The sequence below is a fragment of the Carassius auratus genome, chromosome 32 (genome assembly GCF_003368295.1).
Source record: "Carassius auratus strain Wakin chromosome 32, ASM336829v1, whole genome shotgun sequence".
Lineage (NCBI taxonomy): Eukaryota > Metazoa > Chordata > Actinopteri > Cypriniformes > Cyprinidae > Carassius > Carassius auratus.
Window position 1 is genome coordinate 34,285,560 of NC_039274.1, and position 19,036 is coordinate 34,304,595.

General features: G+C 36.3%; 1 protein-coding gene across 1 annotated transcript; it reads left to right on the forward strand.

The window, feature by feature from the left end:
- The first annotated feature begins 17,640 nt into the window (after nt 1-17,640).
- Nucleotides 17,641-18,590, forward strand: LOC113052553 (neuromedin-B-like). The gene is made up of 3 exons (XM_026216962.1): nt 17,641-17,845; nt 17,927-18,114; nt 18,386-18,590. The coding sequence occupies exons 1-3, from the start codon at nt 17,677-17,679 to the stop codon at nt 18,440-18,442; spliced, it is 414 nt and encodes a 137-aa protein (XP_026072747.1). The 5' UTR covers nt 17,641-17,676; the 3' UTR covers nt 18,443-18,590.
- The last annotated feature ends 446 nt before the right edge of the window (nt 18,591-19,036 follow it).

Consider the following 19,036-nt stretch of genomic DNA (forward strand, 5'->3'; position numbering starts at 1 on the left):
GTCTACTGCAACTGGAAACAATATGATGATGGCACAGATAAAAACATCTACAGAGAGATCCTGATATGTGTGTCTCTGGTGGTAATTATCATGTGAACAGAAATAAATAAATAAATAAATAAATAAAATGAAGCAATACAATTGACACTGATAAGCCAGCAGAAAAGTGTTTTGTTAACCTAGAGCAACATGATGGTTCAGAACCGCATTACAGATTCAGTAACCTTGGAATTAGCTAAGTGCTTGACTGGCGTTGTGCCGGCTGCAAGCTGCAGGTCATACTATAAATCAGCTCCCATGTACTGTGCCTGACTAATTCCTCAGATCTGTTACTGATTGTAATGGACACTGTTTTTGCCATTTCAGATTGTATGTTTCATTCAAAGCAATAGCAGACTGAAAAGAATAAATGTTGTAGCTCTGAAGACAATCTGAATGGATAATGAATCACACTGTTATACAATGACTCGGCTGTGCCTGAGCCAGTGATTTTCCTGCTCACTGTATAGCATCAGATTATTATTTTCTGTACATTTCATCACTTTAATTTGTATTGTTTCATATCATAAATTGTTTACCCTGTATTGTACCAAGAATACATTAAAGCAGTTTATTTTTATGTTTTGATTTGTATGAGTTTCACTGGCAAGCCCATGAAAAAAAAAAGAAATCTATGTGAAATGCCAAGTTCTGTTTTTAGTACTTAAAAACTGTCAGGAGACCATTTGTATATGTCCTTTCTCAGCAATGTTACTGAACGATTTTTGAATAACTAACTAACCTACTGATGTGAAAGTGCCTGGTAAATGGCTTGTTACTAATATCTTAATGGATTTGAATAATCAATCTGAGTCTACAGCCTAGTACAGAAATCCTTGCAGTGTTAAGCCATTGCCACTAGTCGGCAGAAACACTTCTTTAATCAGAAATCTCCCAACAGATTTTCACATGTGTGACCCTGGACCACAAAACCAGTTTTGAGTCGCTAGGATATAATAGCCACACACACACACACACACACACACACACACACACACACAAAAACCTTGTATGTGTCAAAATTATACCTTTTTTTCTTTTATGCCAAAAATCATTATGATATTGAGTTAAGGTCATGTTCCATGAAGTAAATTTGTAAATTTCCTACTGATATAAAAACTTAATTTCTAATTAGTAATATGCATTGCTAAGAACTTCATTTGGACAACTTCAAAGGTGATTTTCTCATTTAGATGTTCAAATAGTTGCATCTCGGCCAAATATTGTCCGATCCTAATAAACCATACATCCGAGAACAAATTAGACATTAAACAGACTATAAAAGTAAATAGAAGTTCAGAAGTAGAGGTGAGGGGAAAAGTAAGAGTAGAGTGAACACAACACTGTCAACACAAAATAATCCAGCCTTGGGAAGGTCACAGTGTCATCTTGAATGTATATGTGTTTTATTCATAGAGTTTTTAATAACTCCTTGTGCTCAAAGCTCAGAGCAACACCGGTGCAACTGTCAGTGCTACAAACAAATGAATTATATACTACAAGCTATAATTCTGACTATGGGCTTTAATAATGAAATAATTTATTTAGGGTTTGGTTTTAAGCTGACATTTTTTTAATGATGACGGAACTTGCTTATCATTTCTATCTTTAATAGATTTTTCAGATTATTTCAAATAAATTCTGTTTCATTTTCAAAACTGTATTTCTGAATTGCTGTATTACTTATTTTCTTATTGGGGAAGTTGTGGCCTGGGTGCATGCCCACTGCTGTGTGTGTGCACTTTAGATGGGTTAAATGCAAAGCACGAATTCTGAGTATGGGTCACCATACTTGGCTGTATGTCACTTCACTTCACTTTTTGTGTAGCACAGTGGTTGCTGAAAACTCAGCTTTGACATCACATTTTGAAATCACATTTCAAAATATTAAAATAGACAACAGTTTTTTTTTTTACTCTAAGAATATTTTATATTAGTGTACTGTATTCAAATAAATGCAACTGAATGGTGGTCTCTATAGACAGACTGAGTCAGTCCATGTCATAAAAAAGTTTTATAATTAGGGGATACTTGTGTGATCCTGATGTTCTAATATACATATTTCTAGTGTTTGTTATAAGTAATGGACTATTGTAATGGGCTCCTCACTGGCCTTCCCGAAAAGACCATTAGACAGCTGCAGCTCATCCAGAACGCTGCTGCCAGGATTCTGACTAGAACCAGAAAATCTGAGCATATCAGACCAGTCCTCAGGTCCTTACACTGGCTTCCGGTTACATTTAGTATTGATCTTAAAGTACTTTTACTCATATATAAGTCACTAAATGACCTAGGACCAAAATATATTTCAGATATGCTCACTGAATATAAACCTAACAGACCACTCAGATCATTAGGATCAAGTCAGTTAGAAATACCAAGGGTTCACACAAAACAAGGGGAGTCCGCCTTTAGTTACTATGCTGCCCACAGTTGGAATCAGCTTCCAACATCAAGTTCAGCTGTGTGGTCTCAGGTATCCCATCAAAGCAAGTAAATCCATTGTGGAACAATATCCAAATCCAGGATCCAAACTTCCTGTTCACCCGCTTTTAATCTAAACCGTCATGTTTCACGGCTACCCAGACCCTGAGGTGATATGGTACAAAGATGATATGACAGCTGGACAGATACTGTGGCCTTCCCAAATATGAAATTTCACGTGATGACAAGACACACACACAACACACTTCATGCTCTTTTCTGAGAAACAGTTTTATTGTTTTGATTATTGTTTCGTGAACATTTAACTGTGTGTATTTCTATCTTAGCTGGACTGTGAAGGGTAACGTCCAAGAATTATAGACAACAAGCTCATGGATTTTGATGAGCATGGAAATAAATCTCATTCCTGTGGTGGGAATGACATCAGTGTGGACACAAGGGTGAGGAATGCGTCTGCATGCTGTCTTAGAAGCTTGGTGAGTGTTCCCTCATGTTCTGGCCGTGACCTCATGCGAGTGTAATGTTCCCAGTTGTAGTCAGACCAGTAACCCCACCTCAGTCACAAACATAAACTATAAATAGAGCGGCATGCATGACTTTAATCAAGACCCATCTTATATGACACACAAGCGCTGCTCCCCTTTTTATATCTCACATTCCCATTTGATCTCATAAATCCTTAAAGGGTTAGTTCACCCTTTTTTTGAAATCTGGATATTTATCTTACAAAAACACATGAATTTGCTACAGAGTATGGCGTTATTTCCCTGTCAAATGTCGAGAGCGCATAATTGTAGCGCGAAAGTACATTAATATGATGCGCGAGCGTGAATCTCTCTGCTCGTGCGCGGAATATAATGTGCGAAGCGCGAAGCTCTCTGCTCGCGCGCTGAAACTCGGCGCACGCTCTCAGATACACGTTACTCTTGTAAGAATTTTCTCTGGGCTCGCTCAGGTTTCTCAGTACTCTTCTATTTCTTTCCTCTTTGCTCTTGGCATAAATGCTGTCAAAACGGCAACAACCAATCAGAAATAGGCGTCAACGACTGACTGAAAACGCGATATAGTAAATGGAATCTTATTGGTTGATATTGAACCGCACATGGAACATTACATTTACATTTAGACACTTTTATCCAAAGCGACTTACAAATGAGGACAGTGGCAGCAATCAAAAACAACGAAAAGGGCAATGAAATATAAGTGCTATAACAAGTCTCAGTTAGGTTAACACAGTTCACGAAGCATGGGCTTTTAAATAATATAATAAATAAAAAGAAAACAGATAGAGAATAGATAGAGAATAAAAACAGAATAAAAAAAGAATAGAGCAAGCTTTGTTTGAGGTCTTTACACACACACACACACACACACACACACACACACACACACACACACACACACACACACACACACACACACACACACACACACATATATATATATATATATATATATATATATATATATATATATATATATACAGTACATACACATATACATACATACATACATACATACATACATATATACACACACACACACACACACACACACACATATATATATATATATATATATATATATATATATATACAGTACATACACATTTACATACATATATATATATATACACACACACACACACACACACATATATATATATATATATATATATATACAGTACATACACATTTACATACATATATATATATATATATATATATATACACACACACACACGTATATGTATATGTATATACATATATACATACACATATACATACACAAACATACATACACACACAATTGCATAATAAATAAATGAAAAGAAAATAGCATACAAAAATATTAGAAAAGTATTTAGATTTTTTCTTTTTTTAAGAATAGAATTAGAATAGTGAGTGTTCACTTGTAGAATGTAAGCTTCTAGAGGGCACATGAGTCTGAAGTAACAAATTTAGGTAAATGGGTGCAGAGCCAGTGGTAGTTTTGTAGGCAAACATCAATGCCTTGAATTTTATGCAAGCAGCTATTGGAAGCCAATGCAAATTGATAAACCGAGGTGTTACATGCATTCTTTTTGGCTCATTAAAAATTAATCCTGCTGCCGCAAGAGATTCGCACTCCGCACATTATATTCTGCGCACAAGCAGAGAGATTCACGCTCGCACATCATATGAATGTACTTTCGCGCTACAATTATGCGCTCTTGACATTTGACAGGGAAATAACGCCATAACAGAGGCCTTTATTCACCCACTGGAGCCATGTGAGGGATATTTTATTACAGATGTGCTCACTTTATTTCGCATCTTCTGACACCAGATCCCCTGTTTGTTTTGGACACTCTTCCCCTATGGCCACATTTGTCCCCTGTTTTACTTTATTTTCTGTTAATAAAAGGCTCTCAGAGGCATGACACCACGCCCACTGTGTCTGTCGTTTGCTCCTCCCGTTACAATATATATATATAAGATTTTCAGACATTGATTTTCACACATTGATTAACTATTTCAAAATATTACTGTTTTTTTTTCTGTATGTAATTTTTTCTTTCTGCCGAGTAAGAAAATTCAGAATGGTAATAAAATGGTTTAAATTAAATTGTGTCAGAACAAATTAATCTTGACAATTTCAGATAACACTACAATAATTTTTGGTCCCAATTTTTTCTTATCAGTTTTACTGGGAGTCCATTGTATGAATAATTTGTGGGTATAATATGTCACAGTTTACTTTATTTTGCTATCCTCACTTACATAAATTAACTATAGTGTCCTGCACCCACTAGTTAAATATAAAAAATTGTATCTAGTGTCTAAATAATTTTTGCTTTGACTGTATAATTATATGATTTCAGGCTCCAGGTGATAATCAAACTCATCCCACAGAGCCACCAATTTGTGGAGACATTTCTCATTTTCAGAAGGAAGCACCCATGTATTTAAAGCAACAACCCTTATTGATATGTGAGGTCACTGCGAGTGTTACGGAAACACTCAGTTCCTGCCACATTGCATCATGGGAAAGAAGCTGAGAGCAGGTGATCAGTCTGTCACATCAACAAAGAGCAGTACACTTGTCACTGAGCCACCAAACACTCAGCTGAGTGAGAAAATCTCCTCAGGTAATGTTTCACAGATTCTTCAAGATGGCAGGGTTACAGCGAGCTCCTCATTGGGAGATGACACATTAGATAAAATGTGTGAGAAGGAAAGCAAAGCTATAAATCAGCTCATCAGCTCATCTGACAAACTCAAAGGTGAAATAAAACTTGCATCCCTGGGTTTGAATAGTATGGAAGAAAATGAGATTAAAATCATCATTACAAATGTGCACGTACAGAACAGTATTTGGCACCATATCACACAACCATTCCACAAATCGAGGGCAGAACTACTTCTGATGTCTGGATGGGAGAGTTTCTCTCATGGCACATAAACAACCTAGAGCACGAAATGTCTTCCTGGCCCTAGTGCATTTCCGCCCAATACTGATGGGTTGTCATGTGATTGTCAGAACAGAAAACTTGTGGTAGTGTCTCACATAAACCTGCCAGGTACAGGCATGCGTGCTGCCTCCTTCTTTGGGCTCAGGACACGCTTCTTTTGCTGAGAGTGCCTCATGTCCCGGGGGCTCTGAATCTTTCAGCGGACTTACTATCAAGGCATAAAGTTAGGTCGGGGAACTGGATGGTGGCTCAGATCTTCGATCTTTTTAGCAGGACAGAGGTATATCTCTTCACATCGCAGGAATAAATCCAGTGTCCCCTTTGGTTCTCCCTATGTCACCTGGCAGCACTGGGGTTAGATGCTTTTGCTCACCCATGGCCGGATCTGAGGCTGTAAGCATTTCCTACAATCAATCTGGCAGTCTTGTGCAGAGTGAGGGAGTTCGGAGTCCGCCTCCTTATGATAGCCCTGATCTGGCTGTCTCATACGTGGTTCTCGGACCTAGTCTCACTGTTTGAGCCTTTGGAGCTCCTGAACAGCCAATGAATTGGTGTGATTCCATACAGGCTTCAGACAATCGGCACACCCGAGGGTGCCTAATATATTATATCCAATATGATGTTTCATTGGTCAGTCAGTGTCATTGTTAATTGTAATTGCTGATCTGTTTTAGTCAGTGTTTTCTGTACCGTATCAGCTGGAATCCACCATGGTAAAATAAATAATTTACCTGGTTTGTGAGTTTGTAGTCTGAAATGAATATGATGATATCCACATAATGCTAAATAATACAAAAACACACCTTTCTATTCTGTTGTCTTAGTACACATAAACAACAGTGTGTGTGTTGCGATTCACAATCATGGCTGATTTATACCAACTAATGACTCTTATGAGCCGGTTCTTTGTAGCGAATCAAATACATACAGTGCAAACTTTGCAGTCCAATTCACAAGAAAATTAGCCTTAAGACTCTTTCCTTTAAATAAATTGCTCAAAAGGGCAAAGTCTGACTTTTTGTGTGTGTGTGTGTGTGTGTGTGTGTGTGTGTGTATCCTTGGGTCTCAGCTCCTCCCTAGTAGGATGCAAAAGAAAAATGAAAGGAATGAAAATGAGACATCCGTAGTATAACTCGTGGCCAGTTTGGATCTGAGTAATCCCTCGCTGAATAAATCACTGAATCCTTTAGAGCGATTACTCAATCAATATGACTCACATACTAAACTCAAAACTCAAAATTAAGGTTGTTTTTTAAGTTTCATGAAACTTTTCATAAAACGTAACATTACTAACTGGTCGTTATATATTATAGCAAGCATGCAATATTGTTATCTGTATTATTATAAGCCCCTTTTTTGCCCCTTAATACCTACATGTAAATCTCTGTGCCTTTTACAATTTCTCTCTCTCTCTCTTATATGTAGTTGGGGAGAATATTGAGATGACTCCTCTGATTTTCAGTAAAGGTCACGCTGATGCAGGCTGCCAGGGTTCAAAGTTCTATGGCCATATCACAACAGAAGAAACACGGGTGGCACTGGGATGTGAGCATAAAACCAGACGGCTAAAAGTGATCAGTTAGATCCTGTGTTTGAGTTGGGCAGCTCATGTTTTTTGAAAGTGCAAAGCCCTGTTGCATATATGAGAGCAGAGTGGAGACTGTTGTGGCTGAAAGGAATCTTCAAATCACAAAACAGGTGACATATATGTCAAATTCTTTAAACATCTGGGTAAATTTGTTACATTTCTCAAAGTTAAGTTGCTATACTTTTATCACTCACAATGTTTAGAATTTCTTCTCAACACATTTCTAATCAATGAAACTGTAGAATTCAGAAAATAGCCACAGATTACTTCAAGATCTTTGCTATGGGGACAAGAGGGATAGAGAGCTTTGGTGCAGCACTGGAGTAAGTGAGATTTCTTTCCCTACTAAGCTCAGTGGAAAGCACATGATTTTATTGTAGCTTTATTGAAGTATATCAAGGTCAACGAGCATATGAGGATGCCAGTTGATCCTGTTTGTTGTCACTGTGTATATTTTCAGAGTAAACCCACTATACTTTGTGTAATGGCGAGCAAGAAGTATTCCTTATGCAACGGTGGAGGCAGAGCTTAAGGATGTCTATTTGCGGTATATTGTGGACTGGATCGCAACGGGTCACTGGTACTTAATGAGAAGTTAGATGTGGCACAAAAGTCTTCTTCCCTACAGCACTAAAGAATATTTAAAGTGCTGTAATATTATGCCATACATTTGTGATCCATTCATGAAGGTTTTTTTTTTTTTAACTGATGCAGGTATCAGGGGTTTCCTTGCAAGGCTAATCCGAAGTGTAATTACTTCTGTGGTCTCTTAAACCTCAAATCTCTCAAAATCCCAGAACAACTGCAGACTTCAACCAGACCCAAGAGCTCAAGCAGCCCGCTACTACAACGAAAAACAGCAGCCAGCTTCTCCAGTCCCCAGACCTCACGCAAGGCCATGAAGAACCCCAAAGTATCCCGCAAGCTGAGCCCACAGACATCCACCTAACTCAAAATAAAGTAGACCATATAGATAGGGAAAACTAAAAGAGAAAGAGAGTTCTGTCTGTTATTGAATGGGTTGCTTACTGATCTGCAGTTAAGATGCAACTGCACTTACAACCCGAATTTAAGGGGGAAAAAATATAATTTTGATAAATGCAACATTCAACTGAAATATGTAAATCCAGAATAATTACCTAATCTTCCTTTAGTTGTGCTTTTTACAGAATTTGTTTGGAATCCTCAGAGGTTTTTGAAAGGGCGTTGTCTAATTGTTTGTGAAAATGTCCAGTGGAGCTGTAGCACTACAATAATACTTTGTATTACCTCTGTTTATTTCTAAAGGAAGTACAGTGCTGTTGGCTGACAGTGCTGTTAGTTAACAGTATTTTTTTTTTAAAGTATGAATTTAATTAGTTATAAATGATCTTATATTGTATGAGAGCATATTACATCTGTGTGGTTGTAGATTAACATGCATGATGCATATCTTGAAAATGGAAAACATAATTTGAATTAAATTAAGATCAATATTAAATTTATGCATTTAGCAGACGCTTAAGTTATTGAATGTTGTCCATTAAAGTTATTCTCATATTCTCAAATAGTTTGTGTTCCACAGAAGAAAGTTATATGGGTTTTGCACAACAAGAGGGGAAGAAAAATGAGACACTATCTATGGCTGACATGAGTTTGACAAGAGAGACATAATGGAAATGCTGAAACTGATGATAACATTATTTAATTAATGACATGACTTAAATGTTGAGCTGACATTTGAAATTTTAATTTTGTCTGTTGTGTTTTCCAATCTTATCTCAGATATCTTATCTCACATTGCATTACTGGATCACTAACATGCAGGTAATCAGACTGTAAATTTGCCTTTGGTTTAGATGAAAAGGAAAAGGAAGCCTTCCAAAGAGTATGTAAGTCTTAAAAGGAAAATGTGCTAATTTAATGTCATATGCCAATCTCATGTATTTACACTGGTGGTCACAGAATGGAATTAAGACAATAACGTAATCATGCCAGATTAACTGAATTAATCTGCTCTATTTCACCTTGTTCATGAGAGAAGCTTGTTTACAGTTGTAGTCAAGATACTGTTTTAACAGGTTTTATCACTGTGACAGTCATGATGTAGGCCTACATCACAATAAGCCCCAGAACCTGTTTTTTTTATGCTTTTCATGCCTTTTTATTAAGATAGGAGACAGTAGAGAGACGACAGGAATTACTGGGAGGAGAGAGGAGAGGGTAGTGAGAACGGCAAAGGACTGTGAGATGGGAATTGAACTCGGGTCACCGCGTCTTTAGTGGCTCAGATGTTGGGAGTAAATGATGACAGCTATGTTCATCCAACAACAGTCGCTTAATTTAACACCTCAGTCGCTTAATTGGTTACATTCTTGTCTTCCCCTGCACCAGAGTCGACACCATTGCGACCAGCTCTCAGCTCACTCAGGGCAGGTCTAAGGAAACATGGCCTTGTCAATCAGCCATCGTGGGAGGGGCCTGTGAAGAACTATGTCATTCTGACATGAATCTCAGAACAGCCTGATTTGAGAAAGGGGATTTTAAAATAGGGACGTTTACACACACATCCAACACACATTTATGTTACAACAAAAGTGAATTTTGATACTTTTGAAAAAGCATTAAACTTTGGCAAAAACTAGTCTTTGATAATCTGTAATTATGCAAGTGCAAAACCTAATAATGGCGGAGCATTTTAAGTTATTTTTGCTGTTATCAGGAAAAGAAAATGCAAGTGATTGCGCCGGCGTCTCCTTCGACCCAATGCAAAACGTGATTTTAAAAGACAGAATATTTATTACTACATTTGTTACATAAGTTAAATAATTATGTTGACTTTAGTAACTGTAATAAAATTGCACAAATTTAAAATGTAATGTGTTACATTACTGAGTTACCGGAAAACATAATTACATTACAGTAACGTGTTATGCCCAGCTCTTATTGAAATCTACAGATAATGCCAGTACACACTAAATACAGTCATGCAATTTTGATGTTGGTAACAGCCCACGTAAAGATAATTCAGCAAATAACTGCAAGTGCAAGTTTTAAACAGAGCGGCGACAACGAGGCAAAACTGATTCAATGCAGCTTTAAGCCTTTTTGCCCCATTTTTCACACAAGTAATGCATTCATTGAAAAACAGTATTAAATGTGTTATTTTATTTTATTTATTACATTTTAGATGCAAATATTGTTTACTAACATGAAACTAAATCTGCCTCAAATGACCAAATATTATAGAAAAAATATTTAAAATGAAATGAAATTCATTTAATAATTGAAAAAAAAAATTACATGATTATGGTCTCCGGTCTATTTTGCCTCTGCTCTTGGTAATATGGGGGTGGTGAATGAACATATGGTAAGATATATTAATCCAGATAATCAAAGTTAAAACCAAATCCATCTAAGTGGTCTGTGTGGGCAAACACTGACACATATGAAAAAAACATTATGAATACAAAATGAAACATTCCAAAACCCAGACAGGATCTGAAAAGAGTGTGCAGAGTAATGAATGCATTAACGTATTCTCACATATTGGTTATAAGACATTGCCATATCCTTTGATTGTCATAAATTAGTCGAATGAATGAATATATATTCTAGCTTGAGGTTCTGCAAATGCCTATGAGGGAGCCTAATTATAGCACTCTAGCATGTACTTATGCATAATTGCCTGCTCACATCATGATGAGGTACATGTGATAAGATACAAAGTGGAGTGTTAGTTCAGGATGGATCCAGACTGAGCAGGGCCAGCCACAGCATTTTGGGGGCCTGCAGATTTTCAGAAGAGCACCCCCCACCCCATAACCACCCACCAATGCATCCACCAAAGCAATGTTATTTTAGTAAAATCCAGGTACTATTATAGTTTTTGTTAATATTTTGTTAACATTTAGAATTATTTTTATATTTTCTGCTGTCATTTTCATTTTAGTTAAAGTTTTAGTATTGTTTGTTTTTGTTGTTTTTATTAGTTTTGTTGATTTTAAATATATAGCCTACTTATTACATTTTATTTCATTTAGTTTTTTTTTTGAATATCAAGATAAACTTAAAGGGGGGGGGCGGTGAAATGCTCGTTTTCACTCAATATCCTGTTAATCTTGAGTACGTATAGAGTAGTACTGCATCCTTCATAACTCCAAAAAGTCTTTAGTTTTATTATATTCATAAGAGAAAGATAGTCTGTACCGTTTTTTCCCAGAAAAACACGAGTGGCTGGAGGCGTGACGTGTGGGCGGAGCTAAAGAATCACGAGCGCCAGTAGGCTTTTGCGTTGAGAGCGTTTGGAAGCTGTGACATTACCGTGAGGGAAAAACCAACCAAAACAAACCATGGCTAACAGTCAGATTCAGACGTATATTTATGATCCAGAATCAGATCCAGAGGATGAAATTTAACAAGAGCAGCATCAGCAACGACGTCTCCATGTGGTATGTACTGAAACTGTATATATTTGCTCAGCGGTTTTGGAAAATGACTAAGTTCCACTTTTTTTTTTAAGCTGTACATGTGGAAAGTGCAGTTTGATGACAACATCGCATGTTGTTTACTTGATGTGCTTACGCGCCGATAGCTAAGTTAACAACACAGAGATATTTGAAGCAGTTTTACTCATCGCCTGCAGTTCCAACACAAGATCGTGACCCTTTTTCGTTGGGACTGCATTATGCTTAAGAAATAAACGATGTGCAAATCCGGCGTCAAACTGGGCCTTGTTTGTAAAACAAGCATCTTCGAAATGCAGGGAACAAACAAAAACACTTGCACAACTCCGTTGATGCTCTGTTAAAATAAACTCCATCCACTGGTCCCTTAATGCTGTTTTTCTTTTGGTATTTGTGTATTTTGAAGTGCCCAAGACAACAATAGGCCAACCATTCATGTTCATTACTGTTACACTGACACAGCGTGTCTTCAAAGCAGGCGCAGCACGATGCAGCAACATTTCAACAAATAATTTTCAAAATCCTTCCTTGCTCACTTTCTTTTCTCTTTTCCCACTTCTCTGCAGCCTGCACCAGTTTTATAGTGCCGCATCTTAATTTTCAAACATCAACATACGCGACTGAAACTTTAAGTCAGTAAAATGTCAGGATGAAATATTCTAGGAAAACCCATATGCTGGTCTATTTTTCTGTCATTGTTTTCATGGTGATAATCATGATGACTCACAGGATGTAATTTTTGCACTAAATAGGGAATTGTATTTGAAGCATCCGAAGCTTCTGAAATGTCAACGTAGCCCTGGCATTTTAACTACTTTTATCTCTTTTCCACAAAAAGTTGGATGCAGCCAGTGTGTCTATGCCATCACTGTGGTAACTGTCACTGGTAGGGTATAATCTGGCACTGCAGACCGTGTGTGATCTGTGTGTTGCTCTGACATTCAGATAGCAATCGCGCAGCCTTCGCGCTGTGCATCTCAACAAGAGAAAAGGCTAAACATTCTCGAATGAAATCACGACTGGCTAATTATATGATAATGCTTTTTGAAAGATTTCAGATTAGATCAAAGGTTCTGTGGTCATGTAAAATAATTCAAGTATCTGTGATGAAGATAATTTAGAAATGGTTTAAATAATTGTAACCTACTGTAGTATATTCTCAATTAGCAATATAAAATACAAATAGCAACACTAGCAACAGAAAAAGCAACTGTATATACAGCACTACTTTCATTTTGTAGGCTATACAAATGCAACTGGTCTCATCTTATATCTCAGTTATCGATTATAGAGAAAATGACATCAGAACAGTTCAGTAGGCCTTATTATTACGTTAATATTACTAAAGTGTTCGTCTAGTTGCAAGGCCTTCTGTTTTATATTTTTTCTAAATATTATAATTCAACTTTATACATTGTGATAGCATTAATATTCCATTTACCCCTTTAATAAGCAGGATAATGTAGTTTACAGTCAGGAGGTCATTATCGTAAAACAAACCCATTCAGGGTGAGTAAATCTAATGTTTATTTTGTGATAAAGACCTGCTGGCTGTACATTATCACTTACATAATCGATACACAATCAATACAACCAACACGCACTTCTCAAATCAGCCTCTGTTGTTGTATTTCTACCATCTGCGGTCAATACATTATAAAAACAGTAGGCTACATCCACACAGAGGAAAACTCATTTTTCCTGACAGTGAAATGCGTATTTAATCTCATGAATTTAACATGCCAAATGTTCACTTGTGTGAGGGAGTCATTTAAAATGTAAAGAAATAAAACGGGGGTCATCACATTTGTGACTTCTTTAAAACATGGGGTTGAGTAGTTATAATGTCCTTCCCTGCCATTAATAACTGACCAGCACTATCCCATCAATTGACATTCAGAGAATGACACGATCAGTGAATGACGCAGTCAAAGTTGTTCTTCTGTCTGGCTGAACGTGAGTCATAATGCCCCAGAGCAGGTGTATGTTGTCAAAGGGTTTAATGATGTGGCAAGAGATGCAAACAGTGCAATAGAGGTGTGCATTCTCCATGGTGTGAGGTGGAAACTCCTACCAAGACTCATCTGGGTGTGGGTAATAGATCCAGCTGCATATTCTGTAGACGTATTCTGTGCATAATACAAAGACTGATATGCTTCACCAAGTCTTCATATTAGAAAAAAAAGAAACATTAAGTTCTGCTTGCAGAAGGCCATCTCAGTTATAAAGAGAACTGATTCAGCCCATAGGAGCAGGGAGCATGGCGTCATATTTCTTTAAAGTCTGCCTGATTCAGAAGAGGGTATAAAAACGGTTTCAGAGATCAGGAAGGATAATAACTGAAATTAAGTGTGTTCTTTTTTTTTTTTTTTTTTGTTGATCCTCATTTGTTATAATGCGAGAGGCAATATGACTGCTAAACAATATACAAAACACAATAACATGAACCCTCGTGTTCCTTAGCTGTTATCTATTAGTGTAACATATGGATTGTCAAATATTATTTTGATAAGATTACGTGGGCCTCTCAGATGTACCTATGCTGTCATGGACACCAGCCAAGCAATTAAATTGATAAATATTTATCAAACGTCCATCAAGGTGCTTCTTTAGAGCAAACTTACACTATGCAGTGATCAGATGATGTTGTTGTGAAACTGAAACTGACAACAGTATCTTTGTAAAGACAATAATGTAACCAATAGCTTTCAATCACCAGTAAACAATGACAGATGTTGAAAAATTGGCCCAGACCTGTTGTTCCAGAGATTACTCGCACTACTCACTAAGACTCATTAGCTACTCATAAATTTATCAGCCTCACCTAATTGTTTTTGTTTTACAATCATAGTAATATCCTTCATAGTATAACATCTCTACAGGAAATTAGAACAGCATTTCATGATAATAAAGAGAAATATTTTGAGTATGGCAATATTTACTCAGCATTGTTAGGGTGAGCAGGGTGACTGATAAAGATGGAAATATTGTGATTAATTATTGTTTGAATTTTCCTTACTCAAACAAGCATGAGACAATTATCAGTATTATTCCATAATGGTGGAATGATAACTTTTCTGAATCATATTTTTTGAAACAGGCAGTGGTATTAAATTGTGGAATAATACAACTAGAGAGGCTGTTCTCTTCACTATTAAATACAAAAGCCCTTTACAACAGTTTTCTTGCTTCATTGATTGTAAGTAACAACACTATTGCAAACATGTTTAAATGTAATAAAAAAGAGAAATGGGTGTGTGTCTTCATTTTTGGGCACTGTTAAAAACATTCACTTTCGAGATGAGGATTAAAAACATTTGAACACGTATTAAATGGAAGAAGTATGTTATGTTTTCACAGGTGGCATAGGATTTCAACCTGTGAAAACACTCTCTTATCTGTAATATGTGAATCACTAAAATGACAGGGCCAGCTTTTTTACAACCATAATGAGCAGTAAAAGGATTCCTCACACACACAAAAATAAATATAAATCAACACTGATAACTTCTGAAATCACAGCAATGCATTTAAAAACAAAAATTGCTTTTGTTCAAAATCATTTAATGCATTTGTATTTTGTCCCCCTCTCTAATACAATTCAAATTCTAATGTTGAACCTACATTCTCACAATAAGGAAAAGTGAGAAAATGTCAGCACAATTAAGACTCTATTAATAAAAGTGTGAAGTACACCTCTTGCTTCACTAGGGAGTGCCATTTTCTATATACATCATGCTCACAGAGAGTAATCCAGTGCAAAAGATGATTTGCTTTTATTTCACGCTATCTATGGCTGAATGGGTTGAAAGACCCACCTAGTGACAAATAAATCATTAAAGAGAAGACAAGTGTATTGTGTGACATGTCTTTCTACTTTGTAAGTTAGAACCTATCACGTTATTAGTCTCAAAGTTTTTGCCATTTAGCTGTTTAAAAACATTTATCTGAAAATGATTTGATCTGCCTATGTTACTTCAGTTGATCATTCTCCCCCTTGCATCTTATTAAGAAAAGTTCAAGCACCAATGCAAAGTGATCATTAGATTGTGTTTATCACATTCAGCATCACAAAACATGAATCACTCTGCATTTAGCTTTCACACTTTAAAAGATGTTTAAATGTTAAAATGACAGGGGTGAGAGTCAAGACAGTTTGAGGTTTACACTCTCTCTGCACTCTACTTACTTCATTATGTTCTTAAGTATAGGCCTTAAGTTATTATGGGTTTTCAAAAAGAAAGTTGTGAAACAGGAAGGTTAACAACTTTAAATTCTCAGCATTAATCAGCCATCATCTGCTTCCGCACATCTGAGTTTTATGGCATGCCATGTCCCTTGTGAGTCACTGGCCCATTTGTTTCAGACTGCAGAGTTGAATCAAATGCTTGTTCACTGGAGTCACACCATTAGGGTCTCCGGATGTCAGGCCTTAGGGAAAAGAGGTGTCACTAGTGGTAATGGATTGCGTTTTCACCTTCAGCCTTTCGTAAGTTTACTCTGTATCTTCACCCTACCCTTCCCAGGGAGACCTATTGATTTCCTTGAGAGAAAAAGAACAAGATGAGGACAAGCTGATACAAATCTTTATTTTCTCAAAGCCGATTTCCCTACTTGTATAATTTTTAAGCAAGAATTGTTCAGAGAGTAAGGCGTGCCATTGACTCTAAATGAACATGAATCTAAAAACAAATGCAAGGCATAAAAATTTCATAATGTCACTGGCAATTTACAAATATTGCATGATTTGACTCTTGAAAATGCAGAGTAAACAATGATTTATTTATTGATTTGTATATATATATATATATATATATATATATATATATATATATATATACTGTATATATAAAGGTAATTAGTGAATGTTTTACAGGAAAATATTATTTTAGTCTTTGGTTAAATTTTGATTTTAAGGTGTCCCTGTTACAGTGTAATTACAAATGTAAGTAATGACTAACAAGAATTAACAACATGTATTTAATGGGGCTAGGGTTTCTTTAGGGTTAGTTGCATGTAATGTAAACAAGTAACAAAAAACTGTCGAATAAGTATTTCTACTTTCTAAATTTCCTGTTAAATTCTTGCTGTTTCTTTTTAATTAATTTTTACTATTTCTGAGTGAAAACACAGGAACTCAATCAAAAATAACATGTACAACATGGCCATTTAATTAATTAATTAATTAATTAATCTATTAAAATATGATTTATATGTGGCATTGTTTTTGGAAATTAAACAGACTGAGAATGAAGAGTTAGGGGGGAAAATATCTACAAGGCTGGAGAAAATGGTCTTTAAATTTACTTGGTAGCTAATAAGACTGTTAAAATCACGTAAACTCTTTTAGGAAACCATGTCACAGCATTTCCTCTGCTGCAGCAGCTTGTGATGTGAGTGTTGTCCATGGTGCTGAAGTGAGCGCTGCAGTCAGGAAAATTTGACTCTGCAAAATGTTGGCAGGTGTTGGCAAGTGATAATTACTTTTCCATATTTCCGTCATATTCCCAACACGCGCATTATTTGCAGTGATCGACAGCGTCGCACATGACAGTTACTGTTCGCTGGACCATTATTAAACGACACCCCATCCAGATCCAGCCCTCCCATCCGCGCGATATAAAACCAACATCTGACGCCTCCAGTCATAATAGATGTTCGCGCGCTGAGAACGAGAAAGAGCGAAACACCAACAGCGTTTAGAAATGGCCAGTTTAAGTGAAGCCAGTTTTTGTCACTGTGGATTCCTCACATACCTTGTGCTGTTCTCTTTTTACATTTCAATAGCGTCCTCAGTGAGCCTTGACTTGTCTCAACTAAGAAACAAAGTTGCAAAGATCAAAGTTAACCCGAGAGGAAGTTTATGGGCAACAGGTGAGATGCATACACGACTTATTATTGTACTACATATTTAGTGACTTTTACCAGGAACAGAAATGTGATTTGGCACTTAAGGTCATTTTATGGGTAAGAAGAGTGTTGTGGACAGCGAACGCTTGCCGACCGAGGATGACTCCACGATGAAAGCCGTCGAGGCTGCCCTGAATCCCCAGCAGGTCGAGCCTGCAGACCTCTTCCAGGAGATGCTGAGGATCGCGCTTCAGACTCGCCTCGACTCTCCAGAGATCCGCGCTAAAGTTCCGGTAAGAACCGAGACTGGATCTTCTGTTCATTTTGAAGTAATTTCTACTCTTGTCTGAAAAGAATATGAGAGATAATATTCTTCTGTTGTAAATAGTTTTCATTAAAATTTTATTTAAATTAATGTGTTTGTTTGACTTAAAATGTAATTAGCGCAATTCTATCAACATTGTATAATCTGACGTAGGCTAATCAATATAATGTGATTAATAATAATCAATGATTAAATATAATCGACAGATGATTTGCATAAACTGTTTCTTGTCGTTCTAGGGGACTGCAATATTAATGAAGATATTAGACAGCTACATCCAAGACAATAAAAAATAATGACTGCCATCGGCTGAGATCTTCAACGTGTTTCATTCACATGGAAATTGTAATCGCTTGTTCATCAACTGTAATTTTGTTTCTTAACTAAAACTATTAACCACCTGCATGTCACAAGAAATGCAACAAGTTATACTTGTATATTTATTTTTAGAGGATGTCCAGAATTTTTTTTTCCAATAATTTGTATTTAATAAAGAATTAATTAGTCAAGTCAGTTGCTCCTGCATGAAACTACAATGATAAAAGTGTCAATTTTTGATATCTAAATTTCCATACCCAGTGGAAGTATTTTTATTTATTTAGCCTATGTGTATTTTTTTATTAACCTCAACAGCAGGTGAGTGAATGGTTAGGATTTAGAGAATGATTCAGTGGGTTTTCATTGTAGAATTCAGTATTCAGATGGTAACCAAATATATATATATATATATATATATATATATATATATATATATATATATATATGAAAACTGAACACTTTACACACAGTAATATATTGTAAGAAAACATCAGAAAGAAATTACATGGGTGAGAAAAGCAACACTCCATAAACTAAAAAGTGGACCAAAGCACAACTTTATAATCTGTTAT